This window comes from Scophthalmus maximus, chromosome 22, assembly GCF_022379125.1.
Source record: "Scophthalmus maximus strain ysfricsl-2021 chromosome 22, ASM2237912v1, whole genome shotgun sequence".
Classification (NCBI taxonomy): Eukaryota; Metazoa; Chordata; class Actinopteri; order Pleuronectiformes; family Scophthalmidae; genus Scophthalmus; species Scophthalmus maximus.
The window spans coordinates 1,270,482-1,291,900 of NC_061536.1; the positions used below are offsets into that span (position 1 = coordinate 1,270,482).

Below are 21,419 nucleotides of genomic sequence, written 5' to 3' on the forward strand. Positions count from 1 at the left end.
AGGACACATTCATGTAATAGCCTTGCCCTGAAAAGCCTAGATGCTGAGAGAAATAACACACTCCAGCAGTTATATTATGGGAGCCAATGGTACTTGAGTGGCCATTATATGTAAAGATTAGTACAAAATTTTCTGGAACAAAACAGTACACAGCTGAATAGTCCAAATATTAAAATTGAGCAGGTATCGGGGGTATAACAGTCACACAAAGGTACTCGCAATACAGAAAAACATAAAGGGAGCATCAGTTCATAAAAACTACCCATGCCGAAATTTAGGACATTGCCTTATCTTGACAATTTTTATTTTTATTTAACATCTTTTTTCTGCTTTCTTATCACAGGGGTCACTCCTTCCATCTAACCTAAAAGAAAAAAAGAAAAATGAACAGCACACCTGATTCAGCTCCTTATCTGACTGTAGACTGGAGCAATACCTTGTAACTGTTGAGTCAAGCTCAGCATGACTGTGAATGACTCTGCGTATGTGTTTGTGAGGCAGTGTAAGTGTTGGGGTGCATGTCTGTGTGCACTGAGCGTGCGATTGGCCCCACAGATTGCCCCTCTGTCTTGCTGAGCTGACCCTTCCCTCTGATGAAAGGAAATTGACTTATATCTGCCCCTTCTACCAAGTGAAGAAGGAGAGTCTTGCTATTTGAGATTCCTCACATGCTCTTGTGTTATGAATCCTAAAAAAACCCAGCTAGAATGTGGTCTGGTTTTGCTTTGGCCTGTGAGCCAAGTGCCCATGCTGTTTGCTTGTGTGTTTGTGTGAGCTTGATTTTTATGAAGCAACACTTGCACGAAATGCATTTCAGTGTTGTAGGCAGATGTGATTCATTTTTCACGGCGGTCATAGATTGCACACAGTTTCCTTATTAGTTTCCTATATTATCTGCGCAGGTTGCTTCCATCAAAGCTCTGCATGAATAAACATTCATGGGCTCTACACGAGAAACAGATACTTGAGACAAACACACGCAGTCAATAAATATATGTCGATAAAACTGCCACAGTTTTTGTTTGTTGTGTCAGTTTTCAAGACAGAATAAATAATGCAACAAGGAATAACGAAATTAGCAAAACAATGAGAAAAAAATTGATAATCCAAGCATAAAAAGGATTGAAGTGACAGAGCAAATAAGTGGAAAAAGACGGAAATTTAATGAATGGAACCCGAGTCACTACAACAGCAGAGCAGCTGCCCTTCACCACAGATGAGAACAACCGTCTGCAGACTCCATTCACCTCTTAATCAGACACAGGACCAGCGACTGAGTATGGATACTGATTTATAGTCCACATATCCCCCCACCCCTCCTGCAAGACCCAACCTCCACCCCCCCATCCGCATCCCCCTCCGTTTCTTTATGGCGTCAGCATGACAGCGTTGCTGTGGCAACAGCATCCCACTGCAGAGGCGAATGTGAGCAGTAATCGATCTTTTACTGTGGCTGCGTCGTGTACATGCATATCACCGTTGTCAAGTGAAAAGCCTCAAGTTCAGTGCGGTGGATGTGTCCTGGTGAAATGTTTTTTGCAGATCTTTAGTAAAGGGGGAGACGCAGGCAAAGAGATGGGAGCAGAGGGAGGAAGGCGGCGTGTGACAAAGATCAGGGGCTGCACTGTCATTTGAGTTCACAATTTAACCCTTTTGTCTTAAATCCATGTAAAGGCTTATAAACTCGTCTCAGTGCGGCAACATCCTTCCATGCCGGGCTTAGAAAACACTGATACTGTAAAGCACAAAAAGGAAGTTAAATGAACTCCCTGAGGTTTTTGCGCTCCACATTTTGGAATGTGATATGTATATGCCCAGGGGATATGATGATCCCCCAAACTTTTCCTATTGCGTCACTTTGATATTTCGGATGGAATTCATCACCAACTCCGGAAATTTTTGTTGCAGATTTGGTGCAGACATTTTCGATCCTCCCAGGATGAACTGTAAAAACTTTGTCCCTCCACTTTTCATATGGTGCAATATTCAGGTTAAGAATATAACTTTTGTATAAATGGTTCCACAACCAATGAAATTCCATTCAACGTCAGCTGTAATAGTTTTGTGTTAATTTCAAATCCAGACATGCTATCACGCTAAAAAATAACAAAAAAAGGATTAGACCTGCATCAGCATGTTACCACTTTCATGGTATTAGCGTTTAGTGCAAAGCACTTCTCCGAAATACTGTAAAACCTCACAAAGCTATTAGCCCGGCTGTAGACTCTTACTCTTGTTTAACCGTAGCTGCTATTGGCGCCGCTTTCCTGTCTAAAGGAGTTTAATTATGTGTTTACATTGGAGACTTGGCACTTGCTGTACAAGCAGATAATGACACATCTAAATCTGGACTCCAGATTTTCACTCAGCCTCGTGGCATTGTGAAATAACATGCGTCCGACTGAGGCCGAGATACAAAGTGCACCAACACGTTCACCAGTGACTCAAGCTTATCTCGCATCGATCCATTTAACACTACCAAACTGGCCTGCTGTAAATGCACCCTCCTCAACAAACATGCGAAACCATGGGCATAATTTTCTGTAATTGATCAAACCAATGCGGTGCAGTGATCTTGCCTACCCTACTTTGACTGAATTGTTGAATTGTTCTTGCCACCCCTGCATTGATTGCTCTTTGATTGTAGCTCTGCATCTTTGCTCAGAGGCCACTGGACTGTAAATCCGTCTACATTCTCATGTTGTTACTGAGCTGCGAGAACGATGGACTGAGGTGGAAGACAACGCGTGAGGGGGTGGAGGGCTGAATGATAGACGGAACGACTGCGGTGTGGGAGTTGGAAGATTTGAAAATATCTAATAAGAGAAAGAAAAATCGGGAGAAAAAGGGCAATTTGAGATTGAGAATGAGAGTGGAATGGAACAAAGCCAATTTGACAGTTTGGAAGTATACCAGTGTTGAACTGTGTTTGTGTGTGTGTATATATATATATATATATATATATATATATATATATATATATATATATATATATATATATGTGGGTCTGTATGTGTGTAGGTGTGAAGCAAAATAACAGCCCGTGGGACTGAGAAAACTAGATTCTGAATCCATTTTGAAGGCACACAAATGACCTTGAGGTCCCCATCGTCAGAAAGACGCTGTCCAGCACCAACCTGATTCAGCTGCTCTCCTCATATCTGCTGCAGAGAGAGAGAGAGGTGAAAGAGGGAGAGATGGACTGGGTCTGTCTGTCCAGTAGCTTATAAAAGTCCATTATGGTGCACTTCTATCAGTTTGGACTCTCCCAGATGGAGCCTGGAGTAAATGGACAGCACCAGAGAGCTATAAGCTCAGATTTGGTATACGGCTGAGAAATGGCTCTGTGTGTATGTTTGTGTGTGTGTGTGTGTGTGTGTGAGGGTGTGTGTGTGTGTGTGTGTGTGTGTGTGCATGTTTAGGCGGGAGGGTGTGCATTCAATCATATAGACTGCACTGAAAGAGCTGACATTAGTCAACAGCAAGCATATCCGTGCCACTATGTTTTTGCGCATGCCGTTTACTTACCTTAGCTGTTTTACCATGTTATTATACCCACACACACACATACAGTTTTCCCAGCAGGCTTAAATCCCGGCTCAGTCTGACAAAGGAGCCTGTGGCTCTAACTGGCTCTACTCCAATCCCCTTCCCCAGCCGGCTGCTTTGTAGGGGCTCAAAACCGCTTTACTGCATGACGTTTATTTATCAGCCATATTTACTCCCTGTTGTGTTGGTGTGCATGTGTGTGTGTGTGTGTGCACGCCACATCAAGGTATATTTTCTTTAGTGTCATTGCTCTTTGTGTATTTAGATGGTGTGTGTCCTGTGTGCAGGTCTCCAAGCATGTGTTCATTTAGAGCATCCTGCTCCTTGCATTGAGTCAATGATGCTGAATGAAACCCCTTTGCCTTCCAAGGGGTACAGTTTGCTTTGAACTAAAACGTGGATGAGAAGAGGTACACAGAGGAAATGTGTTGAACACCAGGGATGAGAGGTTCCACGGATCAAGCTCTGTTCTTTCAACGCCAAGTCGTATCTAAATCCGCTGAATAAAGGCTGATTAGGACCAGATGCTTTCGGCAGACCCTGACTTTTGTCCCATTACTATTTCTCTTTTTTTTGTCAGGGTTTATATCCTGAGACCAATTTCAACTTCACTGACTCATCCGTCACTTCAGTTAAATCACATCTCCACCTCTACTCCCGACCGCTCATAGGATCAACGACCCTGCTACCAGTTGGAAGTGATGCTGCCAGCTATAGATGGGAAATTCCCCCGGAGATGAAGAAACAGCTGAAATAGGTTAAAAAAAAGGAAGGATGAGAGAGGGCAAGACGATTTGATGAAGTGTGGGATGATGTGTCCGTTTAAGCGCAGTCCAGAACATTAAACAATATAGCGGGGTTTCCAAGGGTCAGTACTCTCTGGGGTTTATCCATATTGATCTTTACTTTCAATTCATCTAAATCCTCTTCCGTGCCGTAGACCTAAAGGCAAGAGAGAGAGAGGAAGCTGAACAAACAAGGGAGAAATAAAGAGATAGGAGAGTAGTCCTCAGTGGTCATTTCATGTGAAACATTACTCCTCTGTCCTGCTTCACTGACTTCCATGTCTCAGGAGCAAAGAAGCGTAGGATACACACCCACACTCGGCTTAATTTGAGCTAGATTCTGCCAGAGAATGATTCAGAAACTCCTAGATCGGGACCGGCACTGACTCAGTCACTCTCCGAATAAATTGCTTTGTTTTCTGAAATCTTCAAACGTTAAACACCAAAACTTGACATCTTGTTGCTTTTGAGCCTGAGCACCATCGTTTGTTTTGTCAGTCCAATACTGGAGCACTGTGTGCTGGTGCAAATGTTTTTTGTAAAAATAATTATTGTAAAACCTGCAGCAGTTTTTTTGCCGTGCATGGACCTGGCTAATGGAAACTTGTTCAAGGCCTCAGGGCTGTTTCCATGTGCATCTCTCTTTCTTTCATTGTCACATTACATGCAGCAGTTTTCTTTCTTTTCCTTTTTTTCTTATTTTTTTTGCAATGAAGAGATGGGGCGAAGTAGAAATGTTTATTTTTGCCAGAATACTTTCGGAGTATTTCTGCCTACGTTTACACCGGTAGTTTCAGAACACAGGGAAACTAGCCCCCTAAAAACATACACAATATCTGAAAGTGCTACACGAGTACAGCTCAACTTGCTTGAGGATTTTTTTAGTTGTTGTTGCTGTTTTGTTCAGCAAGTTCCGGCTTATTTTTATTCCGCTGCAGATTTCACCTAGACAATAAAAAACACATTTTTTTAAAGTTGTCCCTCTAGTAAAATATAACACTCTGGCCTTTAAGCTCAACTGTTCCTGCGGAGGAAAACACACACAACAAGAAAGTGGGAGCTAGGGAGAATCAAACTTTTCCGGAAAGGCTAAATTATGGAGCTGATTGCAATGGGTGTTTGAGCAATCCTGACAGAGCCTTGGCACCCATGTGTGTGTACTGGGAGGCAGGGGAGGGATATGCTGTTTGTAGATGTGTGTGTGTATGTCATTTTCATTCACACAGTACGTTAGATACGCCGTATGTGTCAGCTTCTTTGCGTAAATACGGTCACCGTAAAGTCAAAATAAAATTAAATAAAAAATCCCATGGGCAACAAGTACCCAAGTGAAAAAAAGATCTGCTTGATCGAAGATTCCCCTGCCGAGGGAGTTGATTAAGTCTTGTGCTGCTGAAACTAAGCCTACAAATCCATTTGCACAGAACATCGTCTGTGCTAGTGCCTCTGTATGTTTGTGCTAAACGGGATACGAAGAACACAGATATGTTGCACGATTTCACTTCCTCCAGTTTCTCTTGAGGCAAGAGAAGCTGTGTTCTGTTTCCATAGATGCTCAACATTTACAGTATATGAGATGCGTTCAAATAAGATCTTTGATACAGTCTTTTCTCCAGTGTAGCTCAATTTATATATATATATATATATATATTTATATGTATGTATGTATGTGTATATATATATGTACAGTTTTATAAAACAGATAACTTACGTATTCACTAGCACGTGGATACTCACCCACTGAATTTCAATAAGTATATTTTTATCGACGTACCATGTTTTCCCTCTCAGCTTTTAAGGCAGTCAGAAATGAATTCCTTCAGATTTTCACAGATTATTCTGCTGACCTGACACCCTGTTATCTGTGTCTGCACAACATGTACTAAAGTGTAGCAATTTGCTGCAAGAATCAAGCCAAGCAGATGTTTTTACCAGAGTCTTGTTTTGAATGCACATGAAAAAGAATAAAACATAAACGTGTCTTTTTTTGGATGTGGAAGCTGATGAGCACTTTTACCAAAGCTTTAAAACCAAGTATCTGTATGTTCTAAACAATCTGGGCATCTTTATACAAGTAATGACTTCCTCCAGATTGAATATAAATAAAAGACTACATAGATTGAAACGTCCAATTTCAGTCTATATGAAAAAAAGGGAAATTAAAGTGTAAGGATATATTTTGTTCATTTCAGATCCATATGATGATGATCTGAAGGTGAAGACCCAAAGACCACGATCAGCTGACCAACCAGGTGTGTTTCAGGCACAAACAGGTGAGTGATTTGTGTGCATGTGGGTGTGTGTTCACAGCAAGGAACGAAATCATCCAACTTGACAATTACAGGGCGTACGTGTGACTAAAAATAAGGAATTCCATACAAATAATTATTATACTTTTTTTTTTTTTCAAAACCCCCTGCTGCCACACTATCTTTGACTAATGGCATGTGTGAAAATGTGCTTGTGTGATCTTCTCTATGTGTGCGACTTTAAAATCTTACATAATTAATAAGATCGGAAAAGAAAGATTTATTCATGAGATGACATTTACATATGACTTGTACATACATTAAATGTTGGGCTGCTTCAGCCTCACCAGAATAGGTCATATACTAATGTCAGCGTGCTCACATATGCATGCATACACACGAACAAGACATGCGTTTCAGTACGCACTGCTACAACTGTGCGGAGGAGGGAGTCCCGACCGTGAGGGAAACCCCTGGCTCTGTCTTGTCCTTCCTCCGCTCTGCTCTCCCCCTCCTTGCTTCTCCCCCATCCTCCCGTTCCTCCAGGCATTCATGACGAGCTTAAGCCCTGACTCACGGCATGTTAATGAAGATGTAATGCGATTAACAGACATGCAATTAATTTGATTTCCTTCTTTGCCATGTGATGACTCCCCCATCAAAGGAGGAGCTCATAAACAATTTAGAAAGATAGAGGCAGGATGATTTAGCTGGTAATTTTAGCTTTTCAGGGGCATAACACTGAGGGAACAACGGGGCACTCGGCACAGCTGCCTGGGGAACGCAAACTCTCTCACATTCATGTCTGAACACCAAATATTGTATTTGTGCCTCCATACACATAAACACAAAAGCTTTTTAGGGCTTCAGCCCTTTAGCAGTGGGATCATGCATGTTACCATAATTCCATGAGAATTCATATCTTCGAGTATCACCTTTATAAACATGCCTCTAACATGGCCGTCAGCTTCATGAATATTTAGTCAAGGTTCATTCACATCAAGGGGCTTAAATAATTAAACACATATCACTTATCGTCCATATTCATATGGTGCACTGTGCAGGAATATCACATGCTAGGCAGAACTTGAGAAAATTACACAATATGTATATCAACCATGGAATTAGGCAAGGAAAACTCTCTTACATCTCAATTATGAATTTTGGTTTTATGTAAATATCTGTCTTCCAGAGAGGAAAACAACAGATAAAAGTTTATATAACTACAGGAAGTGTGTTGGTTATTGTAACCACAAAGCCTCATCTGTCACATACTCTCAGACTTTTCTCTCGACAATTGCATAGATTATTGTTTTGTTTGTCTTTCTTTATTGCCGTGATATTGCAGTGGTGCCATTGCCAAACCGAAGAATTTTTTTTAATTTAATTTCAGTAAATACATATTTGAGGAAAAACTGAGAATTGCCAAGAGGAATCATTAAAGCAAACATGTTTTGATGCTTTTGGTTTTGGAAAAAAATAAACTGAAAATGTAATGACAAACACCTCTTTGTTTTTACTTTTGAGACTTATTATATAGAAATATATTTACAAAATTACCCAATATCAACACCTAAATATCATGCAAAAATTCACATTCTGCAATGAACCTTGAGTCCGAAAGATACGATCATGTTCAAATTACTAACAGTGCCCTTCCTCTTGACCTTTTGTTGTGCTCCATAGAAACATATTAGAACATGGATGATCGTCTTCTCTTTCTTCACCTCTCTTATTCTTCAGGTGACCCTGCAGCAGAGGAGTGGTCACAGTGGAGTGTGTGTTCGCTCACGTGCGGGCAAGGCTGGCAGGTGAGGACTCGATCGTGTGTTTCTTCGCCCTATGGGACATTGTGCAGCGGCGCCCTGAGGGAAACACGCATGTGCAACAACACCACTTCCTGTCCAGGGGAACCCGGGATCACGGGCTCAGGTATGTTGAGCAGGAATGATGACGGCTCAGTCTTCATCTTTATGCAGTTTGTGTGATTGCAGTTTACTTTTCGAGAAGAAAGGGGGAGGAACCTGGTGTGATTATGAGTGATAAACAGTATATATATATGTGTGTGTGTGTGTGTTTTTTTGTGAAAAATTCAGCAAATGCAGCTTTAAACCACATGGTTCCTGCTTAGCACCTCACCCACTCATGGAGTTTGTATTGCCCATTTTGCAATGTGTATGAAAAATCTGTAAAACTGAAGAAAATAATGACTGTGAATGTGTGAAACTTGAAGACACACACCCACACCCACACACACACAGCCACTCATATATCACATGAGATCTGCTCAGGCAAAACATAATCTAACAATGGTGGAGCAGAAAAAAAAACCCTTTCAGATTGAGAACAACATTTCAATTTCGATTCACTCCATTGGCCGACTGAGAATGAAACGAGTGGAGAGAGAGATACAGAGCGACATGACACCTGAGCTCCATGTCAGCAAGTCTATTAGACTTGCCACAGCTCAGAAGTTCATACTAAGTGGCTTCTCTATCTTTAGCCCTCCTCTGCTCTATCACTTTTCTTTTGGCACCGGACTCGTTTTCCACCATCTGGTCTATATCTACATCAGTGTACATCAGTACGGACATTATTGATAAAATATTGATTTAACAGAGCATAATTAGAAGACACATTTATGGATATATTTAAATTCAACTTCTTCTTCAAAAAAGAAGTAATGACAGCTCCACAATATATCGAACTGATCAAACTGAAATGTCATATGCACACGTGCTCCGCCAGTCAGAGTGGGTGTACTGTATTTCAGCTCTTTCTGCTCATTGCAAAGAGAGGAACTAGTTTCTGTTTTTCAGTTTTTCCCCTCAGCAACCCACAACAACAAAGTCAATATAGCTCAAGTCACTGAGGCAACTTGTGCTTAGCTCATTCTGAATAAATAACAAGTTCTGTTTCTAGTTTGAAATCCAGTGTCGGTCTTTACTAGATTAAATTGTGGAGTACTGACTGTCCTGCTCTGGTTTGACTGCCCCAGGCAAGGATTTACGTAACTGTTTAAAATTGCATCACTTAAAAACGCTGATCTCAATTGTGAAATTTTGTCACTTTAAAATTCGTATTGAAGCAATTCTGAAATAATTCTGTTGTTTAGGGCTCCCATAATCTGATAGATGAAGGGAGAGAATTGCAGAGCGTCCTTAACTTTGTCTTATGATGAGACAACTCCTCCTCAGTAAGTTTCAGTTAGAGGTATATATACACCAATGTTTTAAAAACAGGGAAGATAACTTTTTATATTATTTATTTGTCATGAAGCAATCCCCGGCTAGGCCCAGACAAGTTGACTGTTAGTCAATTTAAAGCTGACAAAGTGATGCTGTGATGATGAGGTGTGGTCTGGGCTAGAAACTGATGTGTTGAAGTCTTTTCAATCATGTCATGGAGCAATGAATTAGTCCTCATGAAGTCATTTTCGTGAAGCTCTCATAGAAAGGGGATCGGAGCTGGGGCGATAAACCAGATGTAAAACTCCAACCAGTTGATACTCACAAAGTTTTTTTTCTATCCACATAGAAGATGAGACCCAAGATTTACCACATAACTTTAAAGGTGACATATTATGCAAAAATAACTTTTTCAGTGTTTGTGCACATAAATGTGTGTATCTGTGGAGACTGCCAACCCATTAACTGTGAAAAAAGACCACCCTGCCGCTGGCTAATCCCTACAGCCTGGCTCTGAAGAACTGGTTCCGATTTCTCTCCGACTCTGATGTCTCAGTTGGACTCTTTTGGGGTGACCCCGTCTCCAACCCGAGAATCTCCACTTTTCTGGTAAAGGGACGTGACATTTCCTGAACATTTTGAAATCAGTTGACCAATCACAACAGACTGGGCCAGCTGGCCAATCAGGGCAGACTGGGATTCATCTGGTAGGTGGGGGCTAAAAGAAATCCAGGTGTTTCAGACAGAGGGTGAAAAGAGGATATGCAGGAATGAGGCAGTTTTAGAGCACTGATGCCTTTTCTGAACATTAGAGCATGTAAACCTTTTCAAGTGGTAACCTAAATATGAACATGAATATGAGCATAATATGTCACCTTTAATGTACAGTAATGACATAATTTGTATATAGTTTCAAACTAGACTAAACCTTTCACTGAGTGTTTTAAGTGCTTTTGCAGACTCACATCTTCACATGTTCCCCAAGTGTTTGTACAGATGCATACTCAAAGTACATTATCTTTGTATCCACATGCACAGTATGTGTGTGTGTGTGTGTGTGTGTGTGTGTGTGTGTGTGTGTGTGTGTGTGTTGGTGACGTCATCAGTGTGTAGTTCTAAATAAGTGTGTATCGGCACAAGGTTTCTGTGTGGTTTGTCCTTTATTATTTAATTGGTGTACAAGTGCTATTAGTTATATCAAGTGCAATTCAGTATGCACAATAATTGCGTCACACAATTATTTTAATTGAGTGTGTATTTTCTGTGTCTGAATGAGAGCTTGAGTTTGCTTGAGTTTTCCATAATGTGTATATATATATATATATATATACATTTACATGTATATATGTAAATTAGTAGCACATGTATACTTTTGCATGTGAGTTAAAAGTCAGTCACTGTTTACCGATGCATCTCAACGCCCCCTTAAAAAAACAAAAAAAACGAACATAGTGAAGCAATACAAGAGAAGCGACAGGAAACATTTTTCCTTCCCTGTCGGTGCATATGCTAATCTTGTTTTTTATGCAAATGTGTCAATGCGATTTGTATGTCTAAGTGCCTCATTTTCCATTCTGTGTTGATATTAATATCCACAGCCGCTCCTTTGATGGGATATTGGTTGCTGTGTTATGTTCCGTTTATTATTTCATCCCCCCCCACTCCTCTGATGTTTTCTGACGTGGTTCTGGAGGGGTGTAGGGGGAACTCGAGGGACTGCCTGAACGGGATCACACCAGCAGACTGAGGATGCAGGGTTGTTAGCAGAGAGACATAAAAGTGTTTAATGAACCTTATGTGACTGACATCTTAATATACTATATATAATTTTTTTCCGTCTTTATTTACAGAGGCAACACAAACATGTGTTTTAATGGTGGCCCAGGATTACTGTGTTTGGACTTGTAATTCACTTTGTAAAATCACAATTTCAACTTGGCCTACTATAAACCCCAAGATGCTAAATTCCTAAATCTCCACAGCTCTTACATAAAAGCATGAGCTGTGCCTTTCAGCCCTGCCGTTCAGAACATCACGCCAACTTCCAATTTTTTTAAAGAACAGATCTGCAAGTAAAATGTTAATATTGAACATCCTCTATGCTGTTTCATATACTTTTAATCACAACCACAAACATGCAAGGCCTACCCCGTATAAGTTGAAGTTTCCATTCTTCAGTCGGAGACACCTTGGTTGGCTGAGGTTCTTCAAGTCGAGCTTGGCGATTTTTTGTCAGTCTGTCTGTAGCTGTTGTGACGACATTCTGGTGTCGTGAAGTTACAGCAGAGTGCACACTCCTCACTTTCACATTGCTCTCTGGGGTAAAACCATTCCACTACGTCAAGTCCTCCTGTCCGCTTGCTGAAGATGTCTGCGACGGATAGCCTACAGGAGACGGAGGCAGCTCTGCCTTGAGGAAGACATGCCTTAACCGTACAAGCTCTGAGATAATGTGATTTTCCAGCTCAAGTCTTTAGCTTTTGTTTGATATTTTGTGTCGGGAAAAAAAATATTGTTGCATATTTCCCAACTGCCGTTAGTGTCGTTAACATGCTTGGAGCTATCTTGTTTACAGTGTAACATGAACATCACTGCCATAATGGAAGATCCCGGTTAATCCTGTTCAAAAAAATCTGGCAGTCAAATAAAGCTTTTCTTGAAATACGGAGCAAACTAGTGAATATTCATAATTGAACATCCAAATCTGATTTGACTGATCTGAACTATTTAAGCGATTTTGGAAAAGCTTGTCACTGCCTTTGTTGTTGTTGATGATTTTACTGCACTGGTCGGGTTGCGGGCCTGAGGTTTATGAGGCCGACGCGCTAACCACTAGACCAGAACCCCTTAAAAGTAGCGTGTGTCACTAGCACGTATCTTAAAGGAGTGATGTTTACAACAGTTTTGTGAGGTACTGTCCGCACCATTTATTTTTTTTCAATTTAGAGAGCCAGGGCTGCGCCGAAAAACAACTGCTCACTGTGACATGATTTAGCTTATAAATAATATGCACAGGAAAAAAACCTGTGCCTTGGGTAAAGAAGGATGAAGTCAAAATTAAGTGATGATGATCTCCTTTTACGAAAGAAAAAGAAAGAAAGAAAAATAGTAAATACTTTCATACAAGCAATTTTTTAAAATTATTGAACAGAGGAGAACTTGGTTAAGGAGCTTAAACTGCAGCACAGTTGCCTCAGGACGTATTTCAGGAATTCTGCAGAACAGTTTGAAGAACTGCTGCAACAGCTGGCACCGAGTTTGAAGACGAAGAGGAGTGAATTGGTGTATGTCCTTGTAGTTCTTCCCTTTTATCATAAAAAAAAGAGTTCTGTGAAACAAAGGCAATCGACCGATATGCCGTGTTGAATGTTTTGAAGGTGACTTTGTCCACAAAGTGTGGTCTGATTGGTTCGCGTTGTACCTGTTGGAAGCAAAGGCTTGGAAAAATCTGCCTTGGTCTGTAAAAACAAACGCCACAATAGTGCTCAGCTGATGTGAAGGCTTGCATTGACTGGATACAGGCTTGAAAAATGTTATAACGTGTGAATTAACTGCATCTATATTTATGTTAAGTGTTTTGTTCCTTTTTTGAAAGGTGATAAATTAATAACGTTATTATTATTTATTATTATAATTGCAAGGCACATGAGTATAAGTGAACACAAGAACAGTTTTTCCCAGAGTCTCCTGAGGATGGGGATAATGCAGTCTGTATACTTCAGCTAGTACTGTTATGTTTGCCAGAGTTTCTTACTTTCCTTTTTTTTTCTTCTATTAAACCATTTATTTGTGTTTGTGAATGAGTTAAGACTTAGAAATATGGGTGTGTTATGAATGTGAGTGTGGGTGGATATGTCTCCTGGCATCTCTCTGTGCGTGCATGTGTGTGATAGTCTGCACGAGTTAGGTAACATCAAAGAAAAGCAGCTTGGACAGAAAGCCAATGAAGTGAAAATGGGGATTTTTTTTCCAGTTTTTTTTCTTCATGGTTAAAACTCCTAAATGAAGGTGATACAGATAATCGATTTGAAGTAATGGTCTGGCTCTTGACAAAGCAAACAAGGAGGTAATTAGTCCAGCAAATTAACTTTAATACAGTATGTGCTGAAGTATAAGGCTTTCATGCCCCAAAGTGTGCAAAGTAAAGTTGTACTTATGTTCTACTCATCTCCTGCTCATTTGCCATAGATTCAGTAGCTTTTAAAACATGGAGCGGAACATGGTGCATTATGAATATGGTATGTCAGTGTGTAGTCAAACGCTTTCAACACCACACAAGAGATGGAGGCTGCACACAGGGATGCAGTCATGAACTCATGACACACACACACACACACACACACACACACACACACACATGCACACTTTTTACACACAGATTTATAGAATGTAGCCATGCTTTGCTATGACCGCATGAGGAAACTGCCAGTAATCATGGTGATCCTTAGGATCAATATAAGGCATGTGTCCTATTATGATCTATGAATTTCATAGTTAGCAATGAGAAATTAAAAGTTGGTATCATCACACAGCATACATCATTACATGTAAGTATACAGTATGTGACAGTTGCATGTAATCTAACATGTTTTAGAAGTCATTCATTCTCATTACATACACTGTGAACCCGCTGTGGTTGCTGCTGTGAATGTGTGCTCTGCTGCAGTGTGTGTGTGTGTGTGTGTGTGTGTGTGCGCGCGCGCATATGTTAAAGCATAGCATGAGCATCGTATCCTCTCTTGTCATTGCTTATTTTCATTTGCATCATAAACTTGGGCTGGTATAAGACAGTCCACGTTCTTCATTGCCTTTTTTTTTTGATGAAAAGATGAAAAACAGGAGTTCATGAACTTGTTCATAGTTTTGTGACTGGCTGTTACAAGACACAGATCTGTCACTTTGTTGTTTGATTAGCGCTGATCAAGCACTGATTTAGTTTCCTGTGCTTGCTGCTGTAAACATGCCCTTCTCCACCTCCCACTGTGATCGCAGCTCCTTTTTTAATGTGCACAGCTGAAATGAAAGAGTTGTTGTATTATGTTAATGTAGTTGTTTCAAACATAGGAAAATATATTGGATATAGGTAATTACCATGTGCTGCTGTGCTTATGACTCAAACCATAACTGGGTGGACAATATTTACCCTTGCACCCATAGAAGGTAAAATACACTCGTAATTCCATTATCTGGAGAAATTTTTGTTGTGTTTTTTCCTCATTCCTTTACTTATCTGCTTTTACATTTCTCTATTCCATATCACACTCATGTTTTCTTTTACTGTGTCTAAGTCTCAAAGCTGCTTCAAGCTGGATTTCATAGGCTAATTGATTGGCTTTGCTCAGTCAGGCTTCAGATAGACTTGCACTGAGTTTGAGAGATGAAGATTCGATTTGGATTAATAAATAATGTCTTACAAGCATTTCTGTAGTGTTATTGTAAAACTAAATAACAGAACTCTACACTGATTTTTTTTCAGTGCTTCTCTCTGCTTGTTATTTTATTATAGTAGAGTCTGTTTGCCTCTGTCTCCTGAGAAGGTTTTATGTAATTTGGAATGAGTTACCCCAAGAAATCTGCTTGCACTTTGAGGATGCCAGTTTTATTTTATTATTACCATGATTTATTCAGTTTATTATGGAATATTACATTACATTACATATACTAATTTGGCTGACACTTCTATCCAAAGCATCTTACAACCGAGTGATAACACTGACGCTTATGTACAGTAGGAGACCTTGAAGTAAGTATTAAGTGCTAAATCTGTTCACTAAGACAAAGTGTAGGAGATCAGGTATAGAAGCGCAAAGTAAGTGCACAGTAAGTGCTCGTTAGACATGTTAGGGGGTTGGGCCCGGAGGGTGTTCTCGGAAGAGGTTCTTGAAGACAGAGACGGACGGCCCTGCTCTGATAGCATTTGGTAGCTCATCATACCATCAGAGAACCACAAGTAATGACAGACTGGACTGGAATGGAAATGCCAGACAATGATCCTCAGAGGAATGCAGTGGCCAAGAAGAAGCGTAAGCCTGTATGATCGAGTTCAAGTGGATGGGTGCAGACCCAGAAGTTGCTTCCTAGGCATGCATTAGCGACTTGAATTTGATTCATGCAGCCATGGGTAGCAACTAACCAGTGGAGCTTGATGAGCTGTGGAGTGACGTGACCTTTTAGGGTGATTGAAAACGTCTTATAAAGCCATGGCCTGTACCAAGGGCTATAGTCAGAAAATATTTTTCTTACGTTGTATGGTGCAAAGAGGATGACCAGGAGATCGATGCTGCATGGTCAGAAAAGGACTGCTGGTAATGAGACCTGATGCCCAGGTTTCATGCAACCTTGGTAGGGGTGAGGGATGAAGTGGCCATTTTTATTGTAGATGTTGTGTTAGAGGCTGCATGGTGGTGTAGTGGTTTGCACCTTCGCCTCACAGCAAGAAGGTTCTGGGTTCGAATCCCGGTTCAACCAGGGCCTTTCTGTGTGGAGTTTGCATGTTCTCCCCGTGTATGCGTGGGTTTGTCCGTCTCTGTATGTGGCCCTGTGATAGGCTGGCGACCTGTCCAGGGTGTACCCCGCCTCTCGCCCAATGTTAGCTGGGATTGGCTCCAATACCCCCCCGCGACCCTTAAATGGATAAAGCGGTAGACGATGAATGAATGAATGTTGTGCTAGAAAGATTGCTTGGCAGGGATGACTGAAAATTCAGAGGAGAGGTTGGGGTTGGAATTCCCCAAACATATGTCATGTTATGTCAAGTCAATGTCAAAATTCACACACCACAAGGTCATGTGGCAGGATTGGCATACTTCCTCTTTAAGTGTATACAGCCCTTCAAAGTTCTTCAGAATGGAGAGCTTTTTCAATATGGATACTGTAAGTCTTGTTTCATGTTTGGGTTGACATACTTCAGCTCACAACAGCAGCCATTGGCTTCATTAAAATACCACCTTTCATATCAGTAGTCTCTACTTAAAAAACAACTTACTCAGTACATTGCACTTCATGGCAATTCCAAAGCTTAATGTATTTAATACATTTCATTAAATTAGGATTTGTCATTTTTGACCACGGTGTGACTCATAAATTCTTAAAGGCTTGTCAACTGATGTTCCGAATTGGGTTGCATCAACAATTATGTTCAGCAATCCACTACTAATCCAGTAGTGGATGGCCTGAAAGATTGGCTACATCAGGTTGCACCATTGAACCTTAAGAAATGTCTTAGGTTGTTTGGACATTTGAAATGCTGTTAAGAAACATATGCAGCAAAATGTATTTTAAACACAATTTCAAAAAAAGTCAAAAGCTCTAACACAACTTTCTAATGTAATAGTTTGAGGGGCCGAATAATATTTTTAAACTTTGTTATATCTACATACATGGAAAACAATTTGTTTAAGAGTTGATTTAGAATTAGATAAATATCCAAGTTTGCTGATTGGTCATTGAATCTAATTATTAATATTATTATTATTATTATTAGTAGTAGTAGTAGTACTAGTAGTATTGGATTAGTTTTAGTAGCATATGTTTGTAACTTCATGTGTATTTAACACCATCTTAATTAAGTACCCATTAAGATATATTGACCATATTATATTGTGCTTGCCATATCTGGCATTAAGCACTTGTACACATTTTGTAAGAATGTAGGAATATCTTTATGTACTGCAACCCCATCTAGATTAAGAAAAATATTAATCTTAGAACACACTTTTGTTATAGTAAGGCTAAATTTGAATTTAAGAACAGCTGGTGCAACCGGCTCCAGTTCAGCAAGACCCACACATGAGCTTAGTGGAAAAGGTCTTTCAATAAAGGAAAAAAAAAAAGAAGCAACACAAATGGTGGTCATTGGATATAGCCCCGATATTGTTCTCTGTATGCTATTCTTGCAACATATGGCCACTTTGTACATCATCTAAAAGAAACGTCAATCCCATGTCTTTCTGAAATCTCTCTATCTACCAGCTATCCATATCACCATGTTTTTCTTCCTCTCTCTCAGCCTTCTTTACTGAAACCTCGGAGCCTTCCTTCACAGAGTAGACTTAATTATTTATCGCCATGATTAATTTAGCTTTGCTCAACACAGGACCAGCAATCTCCATCCTGCTGTTTCTGACTTGCTCTCCTTCCCTCCCTATGTCCCTCCCTCTCTCTTTATCTTGCGTTCTGTCTCTCTACCAGCATCTCTCCAAATCTATGCCTCTCTCTTTCTTCCATTTCCTTCAATTTTACTCAATCTCCTCCTTGCTGAAAATCCTCCTTTTTTTGCTTGTCATTCCACATTCTCTAAAACTAGATGAAATATTTTTCTGTCCTTTAAAAAAATGGTAATTTTCTCTTAATTTTTTTTCCTGTTCATCTGTTTTCATTTCCTCAGGTCATGTCACTGATTTAACAATCTTGTTATGAATATTTTCCTTCTTTGAGTCTCCTGAAACATGGGTTAAATTGGCATGTTGCTGACAGAACTCAAGTTACATTCTCAAACTTCACATTCATTATCTGCCAAGTTCTTTTTTCATACAACTCCATTGCTCATTTCCGCTATTTTGATTTATTTTTACTTCATCTGTTGCTAAAATTGGATTTCATGTGCAATTAAAGATGGAAAAACAGAGGAAGGCTGAAGCGGGGGAAAGAAGAGAAACTCTAATCCTTTCAGAAACAAACCTACCACATTAATTTCCTTGTCATGACTCGAGCTGCATGACTTCAGATGCAAGAGTCCCTTCCTAACCTCCATTTTCTTTCATGTGCTAACATAGTCCAGCTTCATTCTGAGTGTTTCTTTTCTTTTTACAACTGGAATGATTTGTCGAGGTCAAAAGAGCACCTCCATTGCTTATACTCATTTAATCTCTCATGTTTCTCTCATTCTCTTACCCTCTTGCCTGCAATGGTATGCTCCCTCCCTCTCTCCCTCCCTCATTCCTCATCCCCATGTTGTGTGTGTTTGTGCGTTGTGTTTGTGGGCATTTGCAGTGCATGGGCTGTGGGACGAGTGGTCGTCATGGAGTCTGTGCTCTGTGACCTGTGGGCGGGGCTCCAGGATGAGAACCAGGAAGTGTGTGAACGAAGGAGGGGCCGTGGCTTGCGAACGGCCCGAGATTCAGACCAAACTCTGCAACATAGCAGTGTGTCCTGGTTAGTACCATCCCCATTTACATGATACCCCCAGTCTCTCTTTCTTTGTGTCTCTGCCTATTTGAGCATGGCTCTTGAATTTACATGCATGTACTATCTTATTTTTTGTTCTTCCATTTTAGCTCATGTACCGACCAAATCTCGTGCCCATGTTAAACTGGGCTTTCACATTGCTGCTTTCACAACATATCATGCAGACCATAATTAAAAGTAGCTGAGTTGAAAAAAAATAATTGAGGAAAGTCTAGGATGGTATATAACATTGAGCAAAAAGAAATACAAAAAGTTTCAGCAAACTGGTGGATGCAAAAATTGCTATAAAGATCATTTGCAGTGACATAAAAGTAAAATACAATTTTCAAGCATGACCAATCAACTCAGTTCAGCTAATATAATCACTGTTTTGTCTGATTTTCTTTGAGGACAAGCTTTCCATCCACAATAATTTGTTCATATATGTTTTGGTTTCTCTGTTGTTATTCATTTTTAGCCACTTTAGCATTGTGGCTCAAGATAAGATACGATTTTACTTTATTGGTCCCACAACGGGGAAATTTGGGATGGCATCGTCAGTCGGTTGTTTGGACAGTTAGTTGGTCCAGACTGAAATATCTCAACAACTATCAGATTAATTGTCATGAACCTCAGTAAAGACAGTCATGGTTCTCAGAGGATGAATTTCAATGACCTTGGTGATCACCTACTTTTCCTGTAGCACCACCATGTGGTTGAAATTTTACAGTATTGGATGATTGTCATAATATTTGTTTCAGAGATCCATGTCCCCCTCTGTTTATTTAGCATCATCGGTTTATTGCCAAACTGGGAAACTATTAACATTTCCTTCAGCCTCAGTTGGATTTTGTGTTAAGCGCTAATTAGCAAATGTTAGCCTGCTATCATCCTATAAGATAAACATGTTGAATATTATCCTGCTAAAGCACTGTGATTGTGAGCAGGTTAACATGCTGACATTACCTTTCAACTCAATATACCTCTACAGCTATACAACCTTTTTTGTACCTATTAGCACTTTTTAATGAACTGCAATAAATGTAGCCCACAAAACAATGAAACTTTTATCTATATGACAAAAGGTAATCAGCTTGGACTGATTCATGAAAATGTCCAGTTTAGAATATCAGGATATTTTTTTGCCCATTTTCTTCCCATTCTGCTGTCATGGTGTGAATGAAGCATAACCCCCATCTTTCCACCCTTCTTTGAATCATACCCACTTTTCAAACGAACAAGGTTTGACTTAGTTTAGATTGCTGAACAGTCCTGGAGGACATTTCTTCAGCTTTTTTATCTGAGACAATAGCTGAGCACCACCATCTCAGTTTGTGTCAAAAATAACTCAGGACTTTATTCCAATCTGGTTTAGACTTTCTACCTTTAAATTCCTGTATCAGGTTGCTATTGGAGTGGAATAGGGCAGACTGGTGATAGATGTAGAGTCTCAAAGGAGAAGACTCGGAGGGGGAGGTTTGACCATCAATTACTGTAGCTAACCACAGAGCAGCTTTCTAGAAAGTGACTTTCTATCGTTTCCCAAAGTGTACATACCAAGATGTACTCACTCTGCCGCCAAGAAAATAACTTTATTACATTATGCATTATGTTTTCTCTGCTGTAGTTTCTTTTTGGGAACGGCTGGTTGTCGCTTGCCAAGAGCTTCAGTCATGTTTACAGTACAAGAGGTTATGAAATGGTCTTTGAGCAGCAGTACTTCTTTAAAACATACTGTACAGTACAGTCACTTAGTATCTGAATAAGACAAGACTGGCCAGCCAAGCTGGGGCTAGTCTGTCAGCATGTTTATTTCAGTAGAAACAAAGTAGTGTACAGAAGTCCTTAAAAGGCAAGGTCATTTCTTTCTTTTTTTCCGGGCATTGTAAGCCTAATCATAAAAAAAAGAATTTAGCGTGCCAAAGCTCTTGGTGAGTAAAAGAAGTAACATTTTGACTAGATTGGTAAGTAAATGACTGTTAATTCTAATATGGCTGTGTAGCAATCCAAAAAAAACATAAGTATTGCCCCTTTATGACTTAAAGTATACTTAAAGCATGTGCATTGACTGTGCAATTTAAATTTAGTATTTCAAGTGTCCCTTTAGAAAACCACTTACTCGGAAAGCACTGACATTAGAAAGGAATATTCATGTTAGTGATTTAATTTGTTCAGAGCTTTCACTGTTGGCAGATTATAAATTGTTCTACATAAAGTTGGAATAAGGGCATTAATGGACACAGATGTTCAAACATAATACGGTTTATAACAACATTGATGGCTGTTTTTTGGATAATAACCTTCCTCCCCTGAATTGATTTCAGTTTGAGTGTGTGTGCTAGTGCTTAATCACTCAGAGCACGAGCAATTATCACAGGGTAAGTGCTTTTTATTTATTAAACTAAGGCAAAAAAAAACTAACATTGTGTTTCATTTTCTCCTGGACTGTGGATGCACACTGCCTTTACATAATGTGAATGTTT

The 21,419-nt window shown here is 39.9% G+C and overlaps 1 protein-coding gene across 11 annotated transcripts in view; it reads left to right on the forward strand.

The window, feature by feature from the left end:
• The window catches only part of adgrb2 (adhesion G protein-coupled receptor B2), a 222,167-nt gene that overhangs the window by 104,979 nt on the left and 95,769 nt on the right, over positions 1–21,419 (forward strand). For all 11 annotated transcript variants that reach the window (XR_007030318.1, XM_047330051.1, XM_047330049.1 and 8 more), the window contains exons 3-4: positions 6,527–6,607; positions 8,327–8,515. Coding sequence is in view for 10 of the 11 variants with exons in the window: in XM_047330051.1 (XP_047186007.1) it covers positions 6,527–6,607; positions 8,327–8,515 (270 nt within the window). In the remaining variant the exon portion in view is untranslated. The remainder of the gene's footprint in view (positions 1–6,526; positions 6,608–8,326; positions 8,516–21,419) is intronic.